The sequence below is a fragment of the Passer montanus genome, unplaced genomic scaffold (genome assembly GCF_014805655.1).
Source record: "Passer montanus isolate IOZ18808 unplaced genomic scaffold, ASM1480565v1 scaffold38, whole genome shotgun sequence".
In the NCBI taxonomy this organism is placed as follows: Eukaryota; Metazoa; Chordata; class Aves; order Passeriformes; family Passeridae; genus Passer; species Passer montanus.
Window position 1 is genome coordinate 4405498 of NW_024368596.1, and position 23889 is coordinate 4429386.

Below are 23889 nucleotides of genomic sequence, written 5' to 3' on the forward strand. Positions count from 1 at the left end.
CCGCGGCCCCGCCCTCCGCGGAGTCACGTGATGTTTTCGCCGCGGTGCCGCCGCCGCCGCCCGTGAGTGCGAGTGGCCGGAGCGAGCGGGGCAGCGCGGAGCGGGCTGGGGCCGCAGGAGGCACCGCCCGCTTCCCATGCACGGGGCGCTTCTCCGGTGAGCGCGGATTCCCGCTGCCCGCCCTGCGCCCCGTCCCCGGCGGCACCGGACCCTGCGCGGCCCCTAAGATGGCGAGCGGGATGAATGGCTCGGGCGGCGGCGGTGGCGGCGGCAGCGGCGGCGAGGAGGAGCCGGGCGCCCGGCACACGGGAGGCGGAGCCGCGCCCCTCCGGCGAGGACGTGAGGAAATGCGGGTACCTGCGAAAGCAGAAGCACGGGCACAAGCGTTACTTCGTCCTGCGGGCCGAGAGCCACCTGGCCCCCGCCCGGCTGGAGTACTATGACAGCGAGAAGAAGTTCAAGAGCAGCCTGCGGGCGGCGGGGGCCGGCGGGGCGGCCGCGCTGTGCTGCCCCCCGCCCAAGCGGGTCATCCCCCTGTACCAGTGCTTCACCGTGAGCCGCCGGGCCGACGCTAAGCACAAGCACATCATCGCCCTGTACACCAAGGACGAGTACTTCGCCATGCTGGCCGAGAACGACGCCGAGCAGGAGGCCTGGTACCAGGCCATCAGCGAGCTCATGAATCAGAGCAAGAGGGGCTTCCTGGAGCAGGAGGACCACGCCGACCAGCAGGTGGATGACGATGATGAGCACTACGGGGCCACCCTGAGGCCTGGCACTGTTTTCAAGGAGGTGTGGCAGGTCAACGTGAAGCCCAAAGGCTTGGGACAAACGAAAAACCTCACTGGAGTGTATAGGTTGTGCCTCTCCAGCAAAGCCATCCACCTTGTCAAGCTGAACTCGGAGGTGCCCTCTGTTCACTTGCAGCTTATGAACATTCGCCGCTGCGGACACTCAGAGAACTTCTTCTTCATTGAAGTGGGCAGATCTGCCTCCATTGGGCCTGGAGAGCTCTGGATGCAAGTGGATGATTCGGTTGTTGCCCAAAATATGCACGAGACTTTTCTGGATACTATGAAAGCTCTGAAGGCCTTTGCAGAGTTCAGGCCCCGAAGCAAGAGCCAGTCTTCTGGTGGTGGCAGCGGTACCAATCCCATATCCTTCATCACCACCAGAAGGCACTTGGGCAACCTTCCCCCCAGCCAGACAGGCTTGCAGAGAAGATCTAGAACTGAGAGCGTTGCTGGAGGCACTCCTCCTACCACCAAAAGCAACAACTCCTATCGTTTCAGAACATCCAGTGAAGGAGAAGGAACCATGACTAGACCTTTTAGGTCAGTGACGGGGAGTCTGATACACCTGAATACTGCAAGGATGAATTTGGGCCGGCAAGAAGGGAGTGGAAGGTACGTGAGAGCTGCTTTCAGCTCATCTTACCACACCAGGTCTGCTTCGCTGCCTGTTTCTCATTTTCCCTCCACCACAAGTCCCATCAGTGTTTCTTCCAGCAGTGGCCATGGTTCTGCTTCGGACATGCTGACCAGGCCTTCCAGCTCATCTGTTTGTGGTTCCCCAAGCGATGGGGGATTCATCTCTTCTGATGAGTATGGCTCCAGCCCTGGCGATTTCAGGTACTTTAGGGTGAGGAGTAATACACCAGATTCCTTGGGAAACACGCCACCTATCAGAGAGGAGAACTGTCTGAGTGAGTACATGTCCATGAATAAGCAACAGGGAGATGATGGCTCAAGAGATGATTATATGGAGGCTGAAAAATGCTTCAGGAAAAGAGCTTACTCTCTGACAAAGCCAGCTTCTGTGGCAGTGCAGCAGAAGACAACGCAAACTACAGCTTTGTTGGATGAAGATTCTGCAGGAAATCATGGACGATTACTTTACTCTGAAACACCAAAATTGAAAGATAACCATGAATTGGAGTACAGTGACACTACCCTTGATTCCACTTGTAACCAAAGTAGGAGTAAAGCCAGGGATGATGGGTACATGCCAATGATGCCAGGAGTTGCATCTTCTCTATCCAGCACCAGCGATTATTTGCCAATGACTCCTAAAAGCATGTCTGTTCCAAAACAGATTAACAATTCATGGTCACCATCTCAGGTTGACTCCCGAGGCTATATGATGATGTTTCCAAAGGGCAGCTCTTCACCTGTACGGAGTCCTTTAACTGGATTTGCCTCTAAAGGAAGTAATGAGAAGATCGTAAACAACGAGTATATGGATATGTCACCTGGCAATTCAGTTCCAAAACACCCCAGTGATTCAAATTATATCCATACCACTTCTGTTTCCAAAGGTTTTAGTTCATATTTTTCTTTGCCCCGAAGCTTTAAGGCATTATCAGGACAAAATGGTGACCACAGTGAATATGTTCCAATGTCTTCACCTGGAAAACTCTTGTATGGTGCACCAGAAAATGTGAAGGGGGTCAGCAGCGAGACTCTGGCTAATGGCATCTCTAAATTGCCAACGTTGAAGGGTTCGGATGAAGGACTTGTGCAGAGCAGGGCTGCCAGGCCCACACGGCTGCCCCTAGGTACGAGAGGGAGTAATACCATCCCCAGAATGTATGATCGTACAGTTCCGCCTGAGCCGGCGAGTCCTGGTGAATACATCAATATTGATTTCAGTGAAAAGGCGAGTAACACGCCCTATTCCTTATCTGCAGAAGGATCTCCATCATCTCTAGGCTCAAGCAGTGACCACAGGCAGTCACCGCTCTCTGATTACATGAGTGTTGACTTGGATGTGCAGTCACCGAAAGCAGCGAAGGAACTGTCAAACTCCCTAACAGATATTTCAATTTATGCAAGTTCCAGTATTCCTAGAAACCAACCAAACCCTGACTATGCCAGGCTCTCATTTGGTGCTGCCTGTGTTAGCACAGCAAGTAACAGGACTGATGACTACACTGAGATGACGTTCAACATGGCAGCAACACCACCAAGGCCATTTGCCACTGAATCTGACAGTGCTGTGAAGATGGATAGTCCTTCTTCCATCGTTAATAGACTCTGCATTGTTGATCGATATGCTGGTAGCAGTAGCTTCTCTGTCCCTAGCTCTGACCCTCCTATAGGACCGAAAGTGATTCGAGCTGACCCTCAAGGCAGGAGGAGACACAGTTCTGAGACGTTCTCTTCTGCTGGGACTGTGACAACCTCATCCTCTTTCTTTACTGACAGTAGCAAAAGACACAGCTCTGCCTCATTCGACAACGTTTGGTTGAAACCAGATGAAAACATTTCTGATGGTCAGGAAAACAAAATGTCCAGGGATACCTCAACTGGATTTCAGAATGGCTTAAACTACATTGCTCTGAATTTACGTGATGACCCTCTAAGCTGTGAGGCGAGTACTACAGCGCCAGCTTGCCATCTCCAAAATGGTACTTCAGGTTTGGACAGTGGAGCTTATGTAAGCATAGATTTCAGCAGATCAGATGGGCTGAAGTGTAACGCGAGAAAAGGTTTGTAACTTTAAAAGCACTTCCCTTTCATGCTTGCTTAACCATAGGAATTAGATTGTCTGCTTAGTGCTGTCTTCAGAGTGGGGTAAATGCATTTTATAATCTCCTGTGTTATTCTAGTACAACCAGTTTTGTTGTAGTGCAGCATCTGAACCGCTGAACAGCAGTGAAGGGTGATGTGCTCCTCGGCCTAAAGCATTTATGTGCCTCTTCTGGGCAGTCAGAGGTGTTATCAAACTGTCGTTTGCCTTTTTTTTTAATTTAATTAATTTTGCTAGCATAAGCATTAATGGTATTTCATGTTGTGAATTCTTGTCCTGATGTTACAGTAGTTCTTTCCTTCACTTCTGTTTTGCTATTTTTTCCTTCTTAGAACTAGATGACTCTTCATTTTTTTTCATGAACTGAAATTTTTGTTACTTAAAAGCCCAACATGGCTAAATTTGGTTTAGAGCTCAGAATTTGAGGCTTAAATATATTTCTTGTTTCTTCTTAATGTAGTTGAAAGACATATTATAGCTTTTTTTTAATGTGCAAATCTGCTCAAATTTATTTAGCTGAATCTGATGTAAACAGAACTCAGTTTTTCCCCCTTGAAGGTTTCGTGGCTGCTTTTGAGCTTTGGTCTCCACAGCATCTTTGTGTCCTCTGGAGAAGCCTGAGGACTTGATTGACCAGTGTGGAGCGGGGCTTAGGCAGCTCATGGCCTTCACATTCACCACCCAGGGCTCAGCTGAGCTGTCAGCTTTCCCTGGGGTCTGCCTGTTGTGTAGCAGGTGAGGAAGGTGAGGAATGCCTGTGCTTGAGGAAGGGCAGGCTCTGAGCAGTGTCTTCCAGGTCTGAAACTTGGTGGGGGAGGCTGCTGCCTTTCAAGTTGTCAGTGGTCTGACCCAGCAGTAAGGTGATGCAGTTTGAAGTGTGCATAAAATAAAGGTAGAAAGAGTCTGGGGAAGAGGAGGGACACTGCTGCTCATACCATAAGCTCTCATGGTGGGAGCAAAGCCAGTAATTAGTGGTGTCAGTGCATGTCCCCCGGCTGAGCAGTGTGTGTGAGCTCTGGGAGAATAATCATTGCTTTGGTGCCAGTGACCCACTGAACTCCTTACAGTAATTCACTCGCTGGTAGAAAATCATTTTTGTTGGAAATGATGTTTTCCTCTCTTTGCAAATGTACATTATTGGATACTAAGAGGAAATATTTAATTATGGTTGGACATTGATAGTTGTCTACGCTGTCCACAGATAAAGCAGTAAGGGGGTAGGCTGCTGCTGACTTTTATATTTTTAATATTTTTAATTACAGTCTCAAACACTGGAAGGTTATTTTCTTCCTAGTTGTGCTTTAAAACTAAGTTTCTAAAGGTAGAAGGTATTGCAGGACCTTAAAATTGTGTAGCTTTTACTAGTGGAAAGTATAAGCCTGACTCAGCTCGCATGCCATTCAGAGTCTGGCAGCACTGCTTGGGGCTGCTCAGAAACGTGTGGTTTGCCTTAGTGGTTTTTTTTCCTTTGCTTTGTTTTGTTGGTTGGAATCAAATTTAGAAGACGTTGAAAGTTGCCAGTCCAAGAAGTGCTCTCTTCCAAAGTCAGTCTTTCAGCACTTCAAAGATCTGTCTGCTAAATCTGCAGTCAGAGGCACACTGATTGCTGCAGCTAATTTGTGTTTGTTTTTTCGTGGGTTTTTTTTTTTAAGCACTTCCAAAGCCAGCAGAATTTTAAACTGGCCCTTTAATTTTAATTAATTTTAAAGTTCCCCTTATATGATTAAAATTGTGTTATAAAATATTTTTTTGCATAATTAGGATGAAAAAAGAACAAAGATGTTTTCCTATCAGCTATATTGTAAATATTACATTGAAAAATACTGTACAAGAGATACTGTGTTTAAAATTGTGTTTATGATAAGCCTTTTGCTTACTGTTGCTGCAGCAAAGTATCTACAGCCCCCTGCTTGTAGTTTTTCTCTTCTCTATTACAAGCTGCAGACGAGCGAGAGGAATAACATCTGCTGGCTTTTGTTGGGAATTGAAGTTTTCTGGAAATGAAATGCATTAAAAGAAGGCAGAAACAGCTCTGTGCAAAAATCATGGGCTTTGCCAGGAAATCAAGCATCTTTATAGTCGTGATGAGAAACACAAAATTCTACGAGGCCTAATAGTCTTCTATGAAGGCAGTGTAAAATATTTCTGGTATATAGTAGGAGGGTGGGTGGGGTGTGGACACTTACCACTTGTAGGGGCTCATGAAGGGGTGAACAGATTTTGGAATAATCCAGGCTAAAAGCAGTTTGCCAGACTGTAAATTGGTGATGTATATGGAATGACTTAAAACTCTTGATTATAAGGATAGCTGTTTATTTTCACATATGAAATCGTGTGTCTGAGCTATAGCAAGCACAGTTTTAGAAGTCTGTATTCTTTAAACAGCTTATTGGTTTCTATGGTAATAAAGCTTTTATTTCAATATTCAAAAAGTTTTCTGTAATCCAGAAAAACATTTTCACATTCCAATAAGTAGTGAAAATAAAGCTTCAGTCTTAAACCTCTTGTCTCCTGAAAAGGTGTAGTGTGCCTTTAGGTAATTTCTATATTTAATACTTTCGGAGACTTAGCAGAACTGCGTGCTTTCTACTGCATCTCACTTTTTCAGTCTTTCTGCCTGAAAAAGTGCTCTGTGGCTAAATCCATTCTTAAGAAAAATATTTAGCAGATGCATTTACCCTTAACTTCCTAGAAAGGAGCTATCCCATCTGTATTAAATTGTGTCAGGTAGGGAACTTAATCTCTTCTCCTGGAACCACAGTTTTATTGGAAGGAAGACACTTCCCAGCTTTGGATTGTTTGCTTTTTGTTTTTGTTTGCTTAAATGGCATATTTTGTTCTGTGACTCAGCTGTGTTCTCCAAACTGCCAAGGGTGGTGGAGTGATTTCCAATGCATCACTGCTCCCTCATTGTAATTCCCAAAATACTTTTGGTTCAGGTTCACTGATGTGAATCAAACTTTTTGTTTTTCCCTTCTCCATTCATGACCTGTATGGAGGAGGGGGAGAGCACAAACTTGGAATGGTAACTAGGCCTGACTTGTTGCTAAACTTTTTTAGGGGTTTCGGCAAAGCTGAGCTCAGGTTTTATGTTGATAATGATAATAAGAATATAAGATACTGATTTTCAATGCTTGCAGTTTAAGGAGGTCATTAGCAAAACAATTTCATCATGAAATTGTTACACAATATTGAAGCAAGTGGTTTGCAGTTTTGATTACATGGATCTGAGTCATGACATTTTGTGCTAGGAGTACAGAACACTAAAGCTACTTCAAACAGGGCTTAGCTAATGTATACCTTGTTATTGGACCTTGTAGAAACTAAGCAGGATAATGAGAATGGGCAGTAATAAAATGCATAATGAGTCCTGTATAATACAAGTTTCTTAAGTCTTAATTAGAAATATTATACCTGCAAAGATACCCTGGCCTCAAAAACCAGCTGTTTAGAGTAAATATAATGTTCACCTTAATAGCAGCTCAGGTATTTTACACCCACTCTTCAATCTTACCTGCTACTCTGTGATACTTACCTGGTATTCTAACACTATGCTATGGTATCATTTAAGATGTTCTGTAAAGTGCAGGATTATAACATGATTGCTCCTCACCTTTTTAATCTCTCCTGTGCTAGAGTGGGTGAGAGTTCTTGTGTATGCTTTGGGAAGCTGAGAGGAAGTAAAGCAACAACAGCTGTAAAGCAAAACTTATGTTTCAAATTGTCCAAATCCTTTCTGGTAACTTGCATATTTCAAATGCAAAATCTTGAAGAATATAAGGAACAATATACACTTTAAGAAATTCAGAAGCTGAAAGTTTTAGCTGTTACTAATATAGTAAATTACAGTTTATGAGGTATGAAGCAAATAACCACTCCTTTTGGGTTTCTAAGTAGTGGTTTTAAAGTTTGTTTCAAACTGAGGCTCTTCTGTATTGGCAGAATACTTAAGGCAGGGGCCCATTTAAAAATAATTTGAAGAACTCTACTGCAGTACATCCAAATGCTGCTGTGTATCCTACATCTTTGCAGTAGTGCTAGGATAATAATTCTTAAAAAAACTCAAACAACTCAAAGCATTTTAATATTGCTGTAACAGATGCCACTTTAATAATATTGGGTAACTTGCAGCTATGCTTAAAAATACCCAAGGTAATTTCTTCTTGAGTAGTATGTGAGCTGCTGAAGGCAGAACAGATTTTTGCTGTGTGGCGTGGGAGTGAGTTAATTATGACATATTTGACCAAGAATCAGTTCAGTTTTACTTCTACTTTGGTGAGAGACTGAGACAAGAATGTTCCCCTGCCATTGAAAGAGAATGCTTACTTGGAGTCAGTGTTGAAATACTTCTGGAAATCAGCTTTCCAGACTTTAAATCCATAAGCTGATGGTGACATTTGTCTTTTTGGAAGTGAAAACCTTTCACTTCTAGCTGTCTGGTGGGTGAAAGCATTGGCTTCAGGATGCAGGGAGGTGTGGAGTAATCCAGCGTGGGTTCACCTTGCTTTTTGGGGTGCTTTTTGGGATTGTTTTGTTTTTTATTTTAAAGTCTTTTGTTGAAATCTTAAACGCATTATTACTGTTTTACTCTTCCCTCTACAACTTCACGTTTTCCCCTCCTCCCTTGATGTCTGAGGGCCCCTTGTTCCCCTGTGGCTGGGGCAGCAGGTTGGAGTTGCAGAGGGTGGGCAGCGCTGTTTGGTCTTTCCAGGAGCTGTATTCCAGCATGTGATTACTGGGATGGTTTGTCACTGGGTATTTCTTTGGGGTTTTTGTATGTCCAGTGGTATGTTAGCAGTAGGTAGAGTTTGGGTTTGCTTTTCTCTGTGTATAGTCTTTTTTTTATGAAAGGATCTTTAATACATTTTCGTCATTTTGATTGCTCGGGGGAGGATTTATACCTTGAGGTTTTGGGTGGTACTAAAAAGAGCTTATAGTACTGTGTTGTACCTTGGTGTGTGTGTGCTCTGTTTGTGGATCTGTGGTGCTCCCAAAACCATGCTGAATTCTGTTGATTGCGCTAACAAGTTTGTTTTTCTGAGCTGAAGAAGGAAAACTCCAGAGTTCTATTTTAGGTACTGTTGTGATGAAATGTGGCATTCTTCAGCTCAAAGGAAAATGGAGTGATAAAACTGGAAGGCAGGTGTGAGAGAGTCAAACTCTCTGGACCTGGGGATGTACTATTACTGCTTGTTTTCTCTTAAAAATGGGCTATTGTCTTACAACACAACCTTAAATGGTGTGTAATGACTTGGCTGGATAGCTGTTTGATGGTCCACCCCGAAAATTTGCAGTTTAATTTTTTTTCAGTTTACGTTCTAAATATTCTCAACAATCCTCTGAGAATACAAGTTGCACAAGTCTCACTGTTGTCTTGCAGGTTTAGGCAGTGACAAGGGAAAAATGGAGAAGTGTGTTCCAGTTTTAATCAAGCCCTGCAACTCTGTGAAGGTCACTCAAGCTTAGGGATGGGTTATGATTTACTTGAGAGGCAGAACTGTGATCAGGAAGGGATTTCTGACATACTTGAGGGCAGTGGGAAGACAAAGGTAAATGAGCCTGACTCATCAAAGGCATTTCAGAGGTGTTGCTGAGTATCTTATCTAAACGATCTTGAACATATATAAGTGTTTGGATTTGTGGAGATTTTGCTTCAGGTGTAGCATTACCCCAGGAGCAACAGTGCAGACTTAGCAAGAATCTTCTGCCCTCTTCAAGTCATGAGCTGTGTCTTAAGGGCCAGAGGTTGCTTATTTCCAGACATTATTTTTCTGTTGATTTAGATCTATGGTTGGATGCAAACCATTGAGAATGCACTTGTGTGTATATAAGTTTTGTGTGCCAGTGACTCGTGAGTTAAGTGTGAGGTCTAATCTTTTTTGTTCTTCCAAGAAGAGAGGGTTTTTGAAATAAGTGGTTTATACTGAAATTACTATAGTTAAGATTTGACTGTAATTCCAAGGTAAAGATGCAACTTAAGGTGACTCAAGAAAACTGAAAACTTTAATAAATTACTACTAAAGGTAATTAGGTTGTATTCACTGCATAGCATATGTATGTTATGAACTTCTATAAATATCAAACTGAATTATTATTTAGGGCATAAATAGATAAGAATAGTACTTCCTTTTTGCTAGGGTATGAAAGGCTGATAAATATGCTGCCTACTTGGAGGAAGGTTCCCTTTTAAGTAGAACAGAATTTTGCAGAAAGACTGAGAATATCAAAGTGCTTTTACCTTTCTTCTGAAAATTGTAGGAAGTACTATCAAAAGGGTTGCTAACAAACCTATTAAAATTGGTTTCTGAATTTATTGAGGCACTGTTGAGGGATACTGTCCTTCCACAGGGAATAGTGTGATTCTGTTCCTGTACTCATGCTGACCCAGTTTGCTTTATTGTTTAGGTTCTTGCTGACCAGATGAATTAGCCATGTAACATTTTTCCTACTGGATAGCCTGAACCTGAATTATTTTTTGGGAACTAGTGCAACTAGTGCTTCTTGTTACCCAGATGTCTTAGGCTAGCAGGAGTTTGGGAAGTTCTTAGTGGCAGTGAGGCAGATGTATCACTGATAAATATGTCCTGATTGCATACTAGCCCAAGCAGAGCTTTTCTTGTGGGCCGTGGGATAGGTCATTTGTATGAAACCCCTGTTTAAGCTATTGACAGGCACTGTGTTTCTGTTTCCTGTATGGAATTATTTTGAATCTTAAGTTAATCTGTTAGAACCATTTGTAAGCTCTTTGCTTTTCCATTAGTACATCGCTCCGTAACAACATTTGGTTTTTGTTTGAAATTTTGTGTGAAATGCTTTGGGAGGCCTTTTCTCTCTGTGTTTCACTGTGTGATTTTTTTTTTTTTTTTTTGGGGTGGGTGGGATTTGTATTTAAGTTTTTGTAGAACAAGGTGTTTTTAAATTGCAGATTGTGATGAACAGGAAATCAGTTAGAAATGAGCTGAAAAAATGAACAGATTTGATCTTGAGGAGGATGGGTGGGATTTGTATTTAAGTGTTTGTAGAACAAGGTGCTTTTAAATTGCAGATTGTGGTGAACAGGAAATCAGTTAGAAATGAGCTGAAAAAATGAACAGATTTGATCTTGAGGTCATTCAGACATTATTACAACAGGCTGTTAATGAAAGCATGTAGCTCCAGACAGGATCTCTCCAGACAGGATCTCTGCTTGTTGTGGAACCTGAACTGGTAGACAGGATGGAGGCCCCCATATGGTGCCACAAATGTAAATGTGTTGGTCCCTCTCCTAAGGAGCTTACAATTTAAAGATGAAACTAAAGAGATGGATGAAACCTAATGTGCTGGGGTGGAGAGTAAGATAGAGATCAAGGCTGCTGCCATTGGCAGAGTCCAGATAAGAGCCTGGAAGAGATAAAAGGCTGCTGAGAGTGGTTGTAGGAGAGGAAGCTGGTGTAGGCACTTGGAAGGGTATGCACATGGTAGGGAGCAAGGGAAGGTAGTGTTGTAATGGTTTAAATGACTTGAAAAGGATGAGGTGAATGTCAGAACACTGGCCAGGATATTAATCTTGGTAAGAGGAATGTGGGCCAACATGTATCTCTGAGTTAGGAACATGTCCCAGTGTTTACTTCTCCCTTTTAGATGTGGAATGTGATTTTTTTTTTCCTGTTTTTATTTATATTTCCTTTCTGTAAGTTAATTTTCCTGCAGACCTGTGGCTGGTAGATTTGGTGTGAGCAGGTATGCAGGAATGCATACCAAAACACAGGATCACCCTGTGCAGCATCCCTTGGCAGTTCATGTGGTGTGGACTGGGGCCTGTGTTCTTGGTGAGACTTTGTTCCAGAGGCAGCCAGGCTGGTGGAACTGCCTTGGCATTACTACTGGCTCGTTCCTGGGGTTCTTTTAGGTGGCATCTCCGAGTTTCAGGCAGTCTTCTAGCATTGGAGAGAAGGCACAGTGGAGCTTGGAAGATAGTCACCTTTAGGATTTATAACAATACCCCAGAGCATTTAGAGCCCATCTCTAGGTGGGGAGGTGTGCATGGGACCTGCTCATTGCCACTGCAGTGCTGTCAGCTGCAGGAGTGATGCCTGTGGAGGCTGGAGTGCAGCACAGTCACTTTCACAGGAGAATGTGACTTTATTTTGGTGTCTATAGCTCAGGTTGAGCAGATGCTGCAGTGGTTTTGGGTAAATCTGGAAGTGGTGGCAGCATCAAGGCTGGATTCACTCTTGAGGGTATGAATGATTGAAATATTAATGTTGACATGTTCCACAAGGCAGACCCTAAACAAGAGTTGGACACTGTTGATTAAATGTTGTCTGTGTTTAGTCAGTTTAACTCTGTCCTTGTCAGCTCCCAAACTGCTCCTGGAAGCTGAAAGTGCAATCCTTGGCTCTTGGGCATGTCCTGAGGCTTGAGAAGATGTTGCTTCACACATGCAGTCCAATCTGAACTTCTCTTTTCCTCTCCTGAGTGAGCCAGACTTTGGGGTGTCCTAATATTAATGGAGAGGTGATAATGTAATAATTAGGAAATATAAAAAATTGGTGCATGCCACTGCTGTGTATGATAGCAGAGAGTGACTGATGGCAAAGATATATTTATTTTTCTATGCAGGCACACATGAGCCTGCACAGGTGTGTAACTGTGTAGGTGTTTGGCTGTGTAGTAACTTTTTGCCTTTGACAATCATTTATGGCACTAGAGGTGAAAGAAGAAGGTAGTGCTGAATGCTTGCAGGTGTTGAGGACTAAAGTGGTTGAGAAGAGGGAAGGGATGAATTACAACAGGTGAAACTCCATGTAGAAAGGAAGTTTTGGGAAAGGTGGTTTGAAAGGTGGGGAGCTGTTTCATTAGTCATGAGTGACCCTGCCCTTTCTCTTGGTTGTGTTCCTAAGAAGTTTGGCTCACTCAAGCCCCAGACCTGTGCTTGCAAGCAGACACTACCCAGCAGAGGAAGAGCAGAACAGGTGTGTATAATGCCTCCCACAAATACACACCCAAGCCTCTGATTTTCTTTCTTTTTTTTTTTTTTTTTCTTCAGCTTTGGGGGATTTCTTGGGCCCAATATAGTATGTCTGTTTTATAATTCAAGTCTGTTTTATAATTCTTTAATCCAACTACTTTTCCAGTCTCTCTCTGATCCTGCATTAACTCCTTGTATCCACAGCAGCCCACAATCCATCAGGACATGCTGCGTCCATCAGGACATGCATTTTGGACCCTGCTCAGTACCAGCTTATTTTGGCAGCCCCTGGTGTGTGTAGTGGAAGAGATAACAAATCTTATCTTCTTTCTCCAGGCCACTTAGGATGGTGTAGATGCTGTGCCCTTCTCTGCCTTAGGCTTGTCCAGTGTGTTGTACCACACGCAGTGTGGACCTGTGGTATAATCTGGGCGTTTAAAATTTCCTGTTGTGTCCCAGTTCTTCTCTGCAGGCTGAGGGGTTCTTGTCTGTTCCTCACTGGGAAGCTGTGTCACACCTTGCAGGAGTTTTCTCTGCACTGCCGAAACTTCCCAAGTATTCAAAGTCCTTTCTGGATGCAGGAAGCAGGGCTGTATGTGCAGAGGTGTTTGCTGTGGCTGTTTTCTCTCCTGTTTGTTTCCAAAGAGTTCATAATGCCCACTTTGCAGCAAGAGCACAGACAGGAAATATTCCTCCCTGTTGGCACCGAGAGTTCCTGACCTTTGTCATAGGAGCAGAGGGAATTGCAGCAGGTGGTATTCTCAGAAGCCACACAAACAACTTTGTTTTTTTTGGCTAAAATTTACCCATATTTTCTGTGGTTCAGGTCAGGTGCAGTAACTCACACACTTGCTGTGAGAATGCTTTTTCAAAAGCAAAACCTTTTTTGATTCTTCTGCAACATGAAAATCTGAAGTTTTGAAATATGTATTTTGAGGTGGAGAAGAGTTAATTTTTAGTGCTGTTGTGTTATATTGTAATAGAAATTTAATATAAAACCACCAAAAAAACCCCTCAAAAAAACCTCCAATAACTTCTTGTCAAGCTGTCCAGTGCAATTTGAGTTGGTATTAGACCTCTGCCAAAACTGCAGGCAAGTTTACTAATTCTAGGAATAGTATCAGCACAAGAGATGACATTCGGGAGTGCGCATACGGCCTTCCTAGAAACAACCCTGCTGTTTATTCCAACAGGAAAAAAAGCCCCTGGTGCAAGAGATAAGATATTTCTGCTAAGTGAGTAGAAATTATCTGAAAGCACAAGAGAGGTTTTTAGCTCATGAAATTGCTGAGCACTGATAGTGGCAAAACCATGTTTTGAATGAACAGTTCTGGTGTATGTTACCAGTTGCTGCTTTTAAATAGTTTACCCAGTGAAAAGTGGGTCATGCAACAGGGGTTTTTTGGTACCAGATTTTGGGGATTTTTTTTTGCTTGTGGAAAGTCGGTAAAATTATAGGTTCCACATACATTAGGTAGCTGTTTTTGAGCATCATTAGTCTGTTGTTGGCTAAAGAAAGTGCATGGAGTATGTGCTTGGTGGTCAGCAGGTAGTTGAACACCTTGCCAAATCAGGATGTCTCTGTGTCAGGGCCTCATTTGGGTCACCCAGGCACCACAACTGCACGTGTGAGGGATGCAGCAAGTGGCTCAGGTTTTGATTTGTATTTGTAGACTTAGTGTCTGTTAGATGCAAATTAAGAAATTCAGCTTTTCTCAACTGACACTGCGTGCCTCTAGCAAGATCTAAAGCTGTGCCATTAAAATAAGAATTCCAAGAAATAGGACAATTGCATGGGATAGTATCTGTGTATTTGGTAAAATTTGGAGCAAAAGAAAAATTTTCACTAATTTGTAAAGAATTTATTTGGGCAAATGAGCCTTCCCTGGCCTGCCTGCCATGGGGAGGGCTCCATGTGGAGCTCTCTGCTGTGCTCCTGCCCCAGCCTGGCTGCTGAACAAAATGCTTTTGGATGCCACATTGTGTCCTGAGGTTGTGCTGGGTTTAGTGCTTTCCTGAACAACAGGAATATTGTGTGGCTGTGTGCACAAAACATCTAGGGCTGCTCTGCTGCTTTTGATCTGCATAAATCAGATTAATTCTGATTTCCCCCTAACCTGAAGTTCAGGAAATTGAGAACTTCAGCAGTGTTCTCCACAAAGTATTAAGCTGTCTTAGTCTTTGACATGGAGATTTTAATAATTTAATTATCTTAAATTAATATCTTCCGTAAGCAAAGCTTTTATCCTTTTAGGAATCAATTGCAGAATTATGTCAGTAAAAGCCTTTCCTGTAAAAACAAGTATTATTAGGATGGATTTCTTTGAGAGAATTAGGGTATGTCTGCTGTGTTCTCAGAACCTCTCAGTATATTTCAAAGTGTCCTGGCTTGTATGGCCTTGATAATTCAGATGCAGGAAATGAAGTGTAAATTTGGTATATTCTCATCTCATACATTTTCAAGTGGAGCACACTGGGTTTGCATCTAATGAATTACAGCTGATTTATATCTCTGCCCCTAATTTTTATTAAACTGTGATTTTTGCATAGAAAACTTGCAGTGCTTTCTCAGTGTGTTCCTTAATTTTAAATAAAACGTCTTTCAGCAATGCTGCCATCCTGTTTTAAATACTTGCCCCTTAGTTTCTGTTCTGCCTTGTGATCTTTTTCGTCTGATTGTTCCTCAGCAAAATTCAGACAGTTGCATGTAGTTTTATAATCTGATCCCATCTTAAGCTGATGAATTGAAATGGAGTTGTCTAATGAAGAGAACGTCGCTTCAATTTTCCAAACTTTGGTTATATATTTCATGAGATGAACGTTGAAAATGTTTGGATACTGTCTAGACTAGTTTTCCATATTAAACACTGATAAGAAGTTGAATTTGTATTGTTGTCAATAGTCTGAAGCAGCAGAGCTCAATTTTGAATAAAGGCTGAAGCTTTTGTGGAAAATCTGTTAATAGAGTTGAAGTTTGGATAGAAAAGGTTTTTTGCAGTGTTGTTTTTTTTTTTGCTGCTTGTTTGTTGTCATGATCAGTTATCAGATTTTATTTTTTTTTTTAGACTGTGTAGATTTTCTTAGAAGAGCTTGTGACAGTCCAGGAACAGCTTTGTGTTTACACTGCAAGCAAAAGTTCTGTCTGATCTGGCCACCAGGCTTTATTTGGTGGCATTTTTATTTGAGAACTCAGGGGAATGCAGGGATCCTCTGTAAGAATGTACCTCTTGTCTGTGCTAGTTCACATCTCATGATTTGTTTACCTTATAGAAGAGTTTCTTCATCCCTTTTCCTGACAGCTTCCTTTGCTTTCAGTTAGTGCCGAGTTAAATCCATTCATATGAGACCTGGTATGAAGTGTTAATCTGGGTTTTATTATTGATCAGCAATTCCCATATCTGTACTATTAACGTAGGAAATTGATGTCTAAGGAATCTTACATTATGAGACTGAAATAAATATTCAGCTTCACAGAAGCACTGCTGTTTCCTTCAAGCACTGCATGGCCTCATTAGGTTTCCTTCACCAACTGGTTAATGAAAAAATGGAAGCAGTTCAGGTGTGGGAGAGAAGAACCATCAAGAAGCTTAATGTGCAAGTTCTTTTACAACCTCTCAAAATAAGGTCATGTCCCTTCAAAAGGATCCTTCTGGCAGGGACCACAGAGGTGGGGATGCAGGTGTCAGCAGCCCAACACACACTGGCCTTGTTCTCACATTAAACCCATGTTACCCCTCTTCTGATGAACAGCTTCTCCTGATAAACCTCCCTGGTGCCCAGTGACCCCGGGGTGCTGTGACCCAGCCCAGCTCCAGGGATGGGGGGTTTGGGAATGGTGGCTGTGACTGCACAGCTGCCTTGGGCTGGGCTGCAGACCCCACTGGCCCCTGGGTGCAGTCACTGGTGCTGACATGGGGTTTCTGTGATGCTGGAGGCTCCTGCTGGGTGACCTGTGGGCCTTTGGCTGCATGAATGGACTCCTGAGGTGGCCCTTGGGAATGGTGGTGACTGCAGCACTTTGCGGGAGGGATCTTGCAAGACTTCGGTCTCCTCTTAGATTTCAGATGAAATATTTTTCTTTTATGTGGTCAAGTTTCACAAGTTGCTCTTAGTCTTTTCTGTCTGAGAAAAGATACATGATATATGTGGTATGTATGAAATATGTGTCCATATATACATATACACATATATATGTGTGTGTGTATGTATATATATATATATGTATATCTGCTTGATACTTTCATACCAAAAAAGTGCTGATGACTCAGGACACCAGCCAGCTGTACTGCTCCAACTGCAATATTGCAGTTTCCAGCTTTAATAAGGGGATTAGAGAAGTGGTGACAACCAATAGCTCCATGTATGAGAGACTCAAGGCTTTATGGACTGACATCAGCTTGTCGGTAATGTTTATGTGAAACTCACTCATGTTTTTTTACAGTTCACACAATTCTGTTTTACCTTAAAAATAGAGAAGAAACATGTTGAAGTGTAGTTTATTATTATGGAGGGAGGAAATTAATGATCTCTTGTTTAGGATGTGCAGCATTTTGGGAAGGGGAGATACTGCAGGGTGGTCCCAGGCTTTCTTCTGGTTTCTGATAAATTAATCTGTGCTGTTTGGGGTTCTGCTCAGAGTTACCTGATGCTCTTGCTTTAGAATGGTTGCCATGCTGCTGAGTACATCAGGCTGCTTCAGAGAATTATACTTAGTACTTGAGCAGGCTTGGGGTTTTTTGTTCTTAAGGCTTTTCCCTCCAAATACCTTAAATGTAATTTGGCATTAGTTTATGAAGATTTTCAACACGTTTTAGGTGTAAATACTGAATTCTGCCATATGGAATTGTCTGATTGAAGCAACTGGGCTTTTGCTTTTCAAAATGTTTTGGGGATGTGCTTGCAGAGATTAGAATAACTTGTCAGACAGCTTTCAGGTGTGTCTTGTGTGTAAGGCGTGGAGGAAAAATGTCCTGACAAAAGCAGAGACAGTTTTTGAAGTTCCTTTTATGTAAGCTTACAGGTCCACAGCATGGAAAGGGTGGGGGGTTGCTGGTAAAGTTAATTTTTATTGAGTATAAGTTTAATATAGAAGCTTTAACTGTTTTAATGTTTGACTTGCATGCATCACTGAGGTGTGATTCATTGCAAGCTGTGGTGCATATTTTCATTCTTTGGTCTTACAACAAAACAATATTTTTCTAAAGAGGAAAATTATTTCAGAAATAATAGCTTCAGTTGGCATTTGTGAAAACAAAGCCATTGCTGACCACATCACGCTCTGTGAGTACCAAGCAATAGCTTTTTGTAGTGATCTTATGATGTCTGTGAAATAACACAAATAGAGATTCTCAAGTTGTGGCTGTATTTTGGCTGTTTCTTCCTTTAATTGAGGAAAACGAAGTTGCTGTATTTTTGAAATCACTGAAATATTTGAAAAATGAAACACAGCAAGGACCTTTGTGAGGGCTGTGTAGGATTCAAAGGGAGTTTCTCCTGAAGTGGAAGGACCCCTCTATACTTCCACACTGCTGCCAGCCCTGCCATTGCCTTGCCTCTGTCTCTGGAGCCATGGGCAGCCTTTGCTGAGTGCTGGGATGGGGCAGGGCTGCTTAGCTGAGCTTTGGTCTTCTTTCTGGTTTTTTTGGCTTTCTTATTTCTTTCGGAGGGAGGGTACTTTTAGCTGGACAGAAGTCAGAATTTCTTTAGCACAGGGTGGAGTTTGTGTGTGCATACCTCATGATTGGTTTGTAAGTAAACATACAGGTTTGCATTATTACACATAATGCTTGTTCTTTACATGGTCATCTTTTCTTTAGCATATCCTTGGAGTAGAGGCAAGGAAGAGCTCTGAGATCTCCAGCAGTGAGATGTAGCTGATATCCCTGTGACCCCCAGAAGAGCATGGGCAGGATTAAGCCCAGAAACCCCTTCCCCTGTTCCAGGGGCCCGTGCTGCCATTGCTGTGTAATGAAGTGTTCCCATATTGCAGCTCAGGCAGCTCCCAGAGCAGGGAGAGAGCTGGCACTGTGTGGCTTTGAGGGAAAAAGTAGCTGACATTTCTGTATCTGTTGTTTTCTTAAGCCAAAACCTCTTGCACTCATTGTTTCTCAATGAGAGCAACTGGCTGTTTCCTTCTTCGCTGTACTGCAGGTACATCCTGCAGGCATGTACCTCAAACCTTGCAGAGCAGGTGAGCACAGACACCTGCCTGGCAGAGGACATATATATATATATATATATATGTATGTATATGTGTCCTCAGTCTTGGCTGAGAGGACAGAAATGGTGGAAGAGGACAATCTGTCTGAGCTGGGAGAGTGTGGTTCACTGGCTGGGTTGGCAGTAGCCCTCCAGACTGAAAATTAGTGTTCACGTTGGCTCAGCTGGGAGTGGAAAGTGACTTTTTATATGTTCCTCATTTGTTTGTGCAACTGAGAAAGCATTTGCATGCCCTTCATCACTTTGTCTTCCATGTCAGGAAACTCCTGAGTTGCTCTCACCTTGGCATGTGCATGGTTAATTGCAGGGCTGATACTGTGCTTTGAGGGCAGGCTCCCTCCTGTTGTCATTTCTGCCTCGTCACCCATCTGTACCTTCCTGCAATACAAGAGTATATTTTTTTGCCCCTCATTTTAGCAAGTGTTTGGACTTCTGCCTTTTCCAGTCAGTTTGGAGCCCTTGAGAAGGGAGCTGGAGCTGGCTGGAGCTGTGTGCTTTTGTACTTGGGTGTTGCCTTTCAGTGAGACTTTCTTCAAAAAGGGACAGGCGTACTATGAGGTGTTTCTGGTTATAACTAAATAAAGCTTTTTCCTGAAAAGCTGAGGACAGGGCACGCAGCTGTGCTGATTTGCTGCCCCTTGCTTGCAGCAGGAGCGTTGGTGTTGCAGCTGTGCCCTGCTGGGAGTGCAGTGTCGGGTCTGTCACCCTGCGAGGCAGCACTGGGCTCCGAGCCCTGGGCTGTCCCCAGCACGGGCTGGCAGCACGGGCTGGCTGCTGCCCCAGTTCCTGTGCCATGTACACGTGTCACTCTGGCTGCAGTGGCTCTTCAGTGCTTGCTCCAGGCTCCATCGTTGTTCCTTCCCTCAGGAGCTCTGAGGGGTTGGCAGCTGGGGGTGTCCCTCCCTGCACGGAGGACCTGCGTTCTGCAGTCAGCAGCTCTCCCTCCTGCAGTGGATAAGCTCCATGTGTTCTCCTCCCTAGAAAACATTTTTTCTGATATAACTTGCATCTGAAATGTCACTGACTTTTTTTTTTCCCCCCCTCCTTTCTAGACTGATTGCATTGCCATGGAAACCATTGTTGGAAGAGAAGACTTTTCTGCTGGTAACTCCAGAAACTGTGTGGTGCTTTTGGAAGCAAAGCTCAGCTCCAGCCGGCTACTTTCATTTCCACCAGCACGGACATAGACACACATCCTTTTCATTATTTTATTTCATAGACATCGGCTCTCTACAATTGAATTAATTTGAATTGACATTTTTTCATAGCTGTGCTTTGGTGATGGAATTTGGTCTTTCATGTCATATCTATTTGGGAGGCAGTGTGAATGCTAATAGGAGATCCCTGTATGTCCCTTTCTTCTTCCTGCCTCTCTTGTTAATTTTAAAAAAAAATTTATATTCTGAGAAGTCAAAGCTGGTTTCTGATTGTCTGTTTAACATGGGTTTTACTTCTCTGGTACGTTAACAAGTGGTTAGCTTAAAACATGTATTGCTTAGAAATACTTTGGCAGTTCAGGATTTTTCCAGGTGACTGGGCAGAAGGAGGGAGGGAGACGTGCACATTAGCTTGAGGGGTGAACCCGTGGGACTGGACGGGTCTGAGGAAAAGAGACCTCTTCTGCCTTTTTTTTTTTTCTTTTTTTTTTAAGGTTTTGCTTTTATGGTACAAGAGGTATTTCTTGAGCATAGGCTAGAGGCTTTTCAGTCAAGTGTCTGTCAGAGCTTAAACGGAAAATTTTTTTGCTCAGAATTTTGGTATGTACAAAGTAGGATTAATGGGCTGGTTGTCTTGTAGATTGTTTTTGTTCTTGTTTATAAATATGAATTGTGTAAAATGAGGTTTTTGTTCATGGATTCGAATGGAGAACTGCGGAGTCGTATCCAATGTTTGTGACTTCTGCATTAGACTTGTCAGCTGTAGCTTTTTAAAGGGAAACCACCCTAATTGATCTTACTTTCAACCAAAGTCCCACTTTTAATTTGGGACTATTTTTGTTCTTTCTTTTTGGCATAATGGGGAAATAAAATGTTGGCTCATCGATTGTCTTTATCCCACTGACAGAAATGTGAACAATGACTATTTGACATTTTTTAAAATAAGCCCTGATTTTTCTACAATTTAAGTGCTTCACTCTTGTACTGAATTTTTTTTTGGTTGAAATGAGTTTAGCTTTTTAACACTGCTATGAACTTAAAAGAGCATGACACTAGTCATTGGTACATGCAATGGATTATAAAAGGCACTGACGATTGCTAAAGGGTTTCAAAGTGGTACACAAATCCTCATGCTGTACTGCACCACACAGCTGGGAATCCTCCACATGTATATTGTACAACGGATGTGCCAGGCTGCCTCACCTCCAACAGACAACCTTTAGAGTGCTGGTACAGTTTGTGTAACAAATCAGACACTGTCAGCTTGGATTGTTCAGTGATGTGTACCAGATCTGTTTCTGAGCAGTAATGAAATGTACATGTCACTAAAATACGAGGTGATTGTTTTGGGGTTTTTTTAGGAAACATGGTACCAATCAGTTTACACAGTGTCTAGTGACAGGAAAAACTGTTGCTACAGGGTTTAAAAGCACAGACCTGTTTTTGATTCTGGAAGGGAAGTTTCAGTTGGTACAATTACTTGCTGCTAATCATACAGGAATTAAAAACACGACCACTCTTACAGACCATGATACTGTCTTGCCATATAGCTATTGGTTGGTCTCATAAATGAATAATGCAATACGTAGACAGCTTTTTATAAAGCTTTACATCTTTTCTAAGAAATCAAAATTTGGTGAAGATAGTTCTAAACATTTAATGTGAAAGGAAAAGGTTGTTTTGAAGAAATTTGTTACATACTTATTTCATATTAGAGTCCCTGAGGCTGCCATTGTACAATATACAGCACTGATTTAATACATGCTGAATAAATAAGTAAATGGGTAACCTCAAGTATAGTGGTACAAATACTAATAGGTACGGCATAATAAATATGCAATCTTTTTGAATCTCTTAGTTTACAGCAACTAATTTATTCAGTATTGTGCTGGAAGAACATTTTCAGATGATGTAAAACATATCACTATATATACTACCTTCCAGCTACCCGTTTATGCTGCTGTATAGTACGGAAATACCAATGATAGAACAATGTTTGTCCTGTAAATTTAATTTGATATTGGACAGTTATTGTCTGTACAAACTAAAACATATATGGTTGAAACTGTTCATTATATTTGCTATTTCTGCTCCACAGATCTGTTTTAAAGTTGGGCTGATTGATCTGGCTTTGTCTTCCATTGTAAATATTGTTCTGTTGTTTTCTTTGTAAAACACATCACGTTTGCGGTTTTGGGAGACTGGCTTGAAGCTCTGTATAGTGTTTATATTTATCTGACTTGGCTTTCCATAGAGCTACTTGCAGTAAATACGTGTTCATGTAGCTCCGTGTCTGGGTTTTATTTTTAAACAAACTTTTGGGTTTTTCCATCAGACCTCCTGCTGCGGCTGCTTCTCCTGAAAGTGGTTTTGTCACCCTGTATCCCTGAAGATTTGGAGAGGTTTTAGCACTGTTTCAGGGTAGTGATTCAACATCTCTCCAGTTTTCTTTGCCTTTCCACTTACTTTAGAAGGTAAGATACAGAAAAACACCCAGTTTTCTTTGCCATGGACTCATAGTGCCTGTAAACAATTACACTTTGGAATAAAAACAACAACAAATATATATATATATAATATAAAATCAGTGCCCAGTACATTTTCTGCTTTAAATGTAGAAGGCATGGACAAAAAATTGCCCCAGACTTTGACCATGAGTGCATAGGGAAGTCTCATGATCAAAAAGTACTAGTCCTCAAAGAAATTTTTAGCAGTGTGTTATCAAATAGGGGCCTGACTTTGGGGCAGGAAGCAACAGGTGTGTTTTGGTGTTGTATCTTTTACAGTGACATTTTGGTTTTAAAGATACAGTAAATAGGTCTGAGTGTGTGAAACACAAACACAATGTCATCAGTTCAGGTAATGCACCCAGATGTAAAAACAACTGAAGTCAGAAAATACCAACAAAAGGTAGTGCCTTTTCAGATTCCTTACTGACATGAAGGATATGGCAAATAATTTTCTATAGAAAGAGGCTTTTATCCATAGATGGGAATATATATATGATCTCCATAAATGTGGGTGATTACTGTGGAATATGTTGGATGAGACCTTTCTTTAAAATTACCCAAATTAATTCTTACCCTGTTACTCAGAATAGTACATTGAAACAACTCCCTGGAAAGGTCAACTTTGCTGTAAGAATAGGGTTTTCCTCAAATAAACCAGCCCTTTTCTTAGGGTCCCTTTGCATAGTGTGGAGCCTGTATTGGGAGGGAAAAGAATAGGGCTGCTCAACCACAGCAAAAAGAGCCCTACCAGCAGTGCAAACAAGCAGTGACTGTTATCCAAACTCTGTCCAGACTGTTGTGACAGCGTCACAGTAAGTGCTGCAAACTACCTTTGGCTGATTTGATTTGAAATGGGCCAACTGCTGGAAGGCTGTAGTGTTTTTTAGGTGGGGAGACAATTTTACACTGATTTTTCAAGCCCCTTTGGATGCCTGAGCTCTCTTGCATCTGAAGGACAGTGAAAGCTCTCAGCTAAAGCTAAAAGGAAAGATAGACTTCCTGGCTGAATCCAAGACAGTCACTAGAATACAGATTAAAAGTCTTTGGAAATGCATTGCCCAATTTTCTTGGCCTGTGTTACCTCCCTGAGCTCTGTGGTACTGGAAATAACCAAATACTGGGCAGTCAGTGATTCACAGCCCTGGAAGAAGGACCTTGTTAGAGGTGTCAGGTATCAATACAATCTGTACTGCATTGTTTTTCTTATCCCTGCATCCTCTTCTGGCTATAACAGTAGTGATTCCTCAAAGATTATATATATAAAGTTTCTCCCCTCCTTTATCCATGCAGAGCTGTGGAGCAGCATGTCCTGGAGAGAACAGCTCTGAGCTTGCTGTGCATGTCTGAAAGATAGAAACTTTCCCCCCTCATCCCCTTTTGCTAAAGAAACACACCAAGTTTGGTTACTCTGGTTTCCTTCTGAGTTGATTTCCAACTTTTCAAAGCAGCAGTATGGTTACAGCCTGACTGAGTGGGAGGCAAGAGCCCAGCAGGCACCAAAGCTGCTGCTGGCAGAGCAGCC

At 42.4% G+C, this 23889-nt stretch overlaps 1 protein-coding gene across 1 annotated transcript; it reads left to right on the forward strand.

Moving 5' to 3' along the window:
* The first annotated feature begins 96 nt into the window (after positions 1-96).
* On the forward strand, positions 97-22141 carry IRS4 (insulin receptor substrate 4). The gene is made up of 2 exons (XM_039717580.1): positions 97-3490; positions 19753-22141. Exons 1-2 carry the CDS (start codon positions 244-246, stop codon positions 19755-19757), a joined length of 3252 nt encoding a protein of 1083 aa, XP_039573514.1. The 5' UTR covers positions 97-243; the 3' UTR covers positions 19758-22141.
* Positions 22142-23889: the final 1748 nt, after the last annotated feature.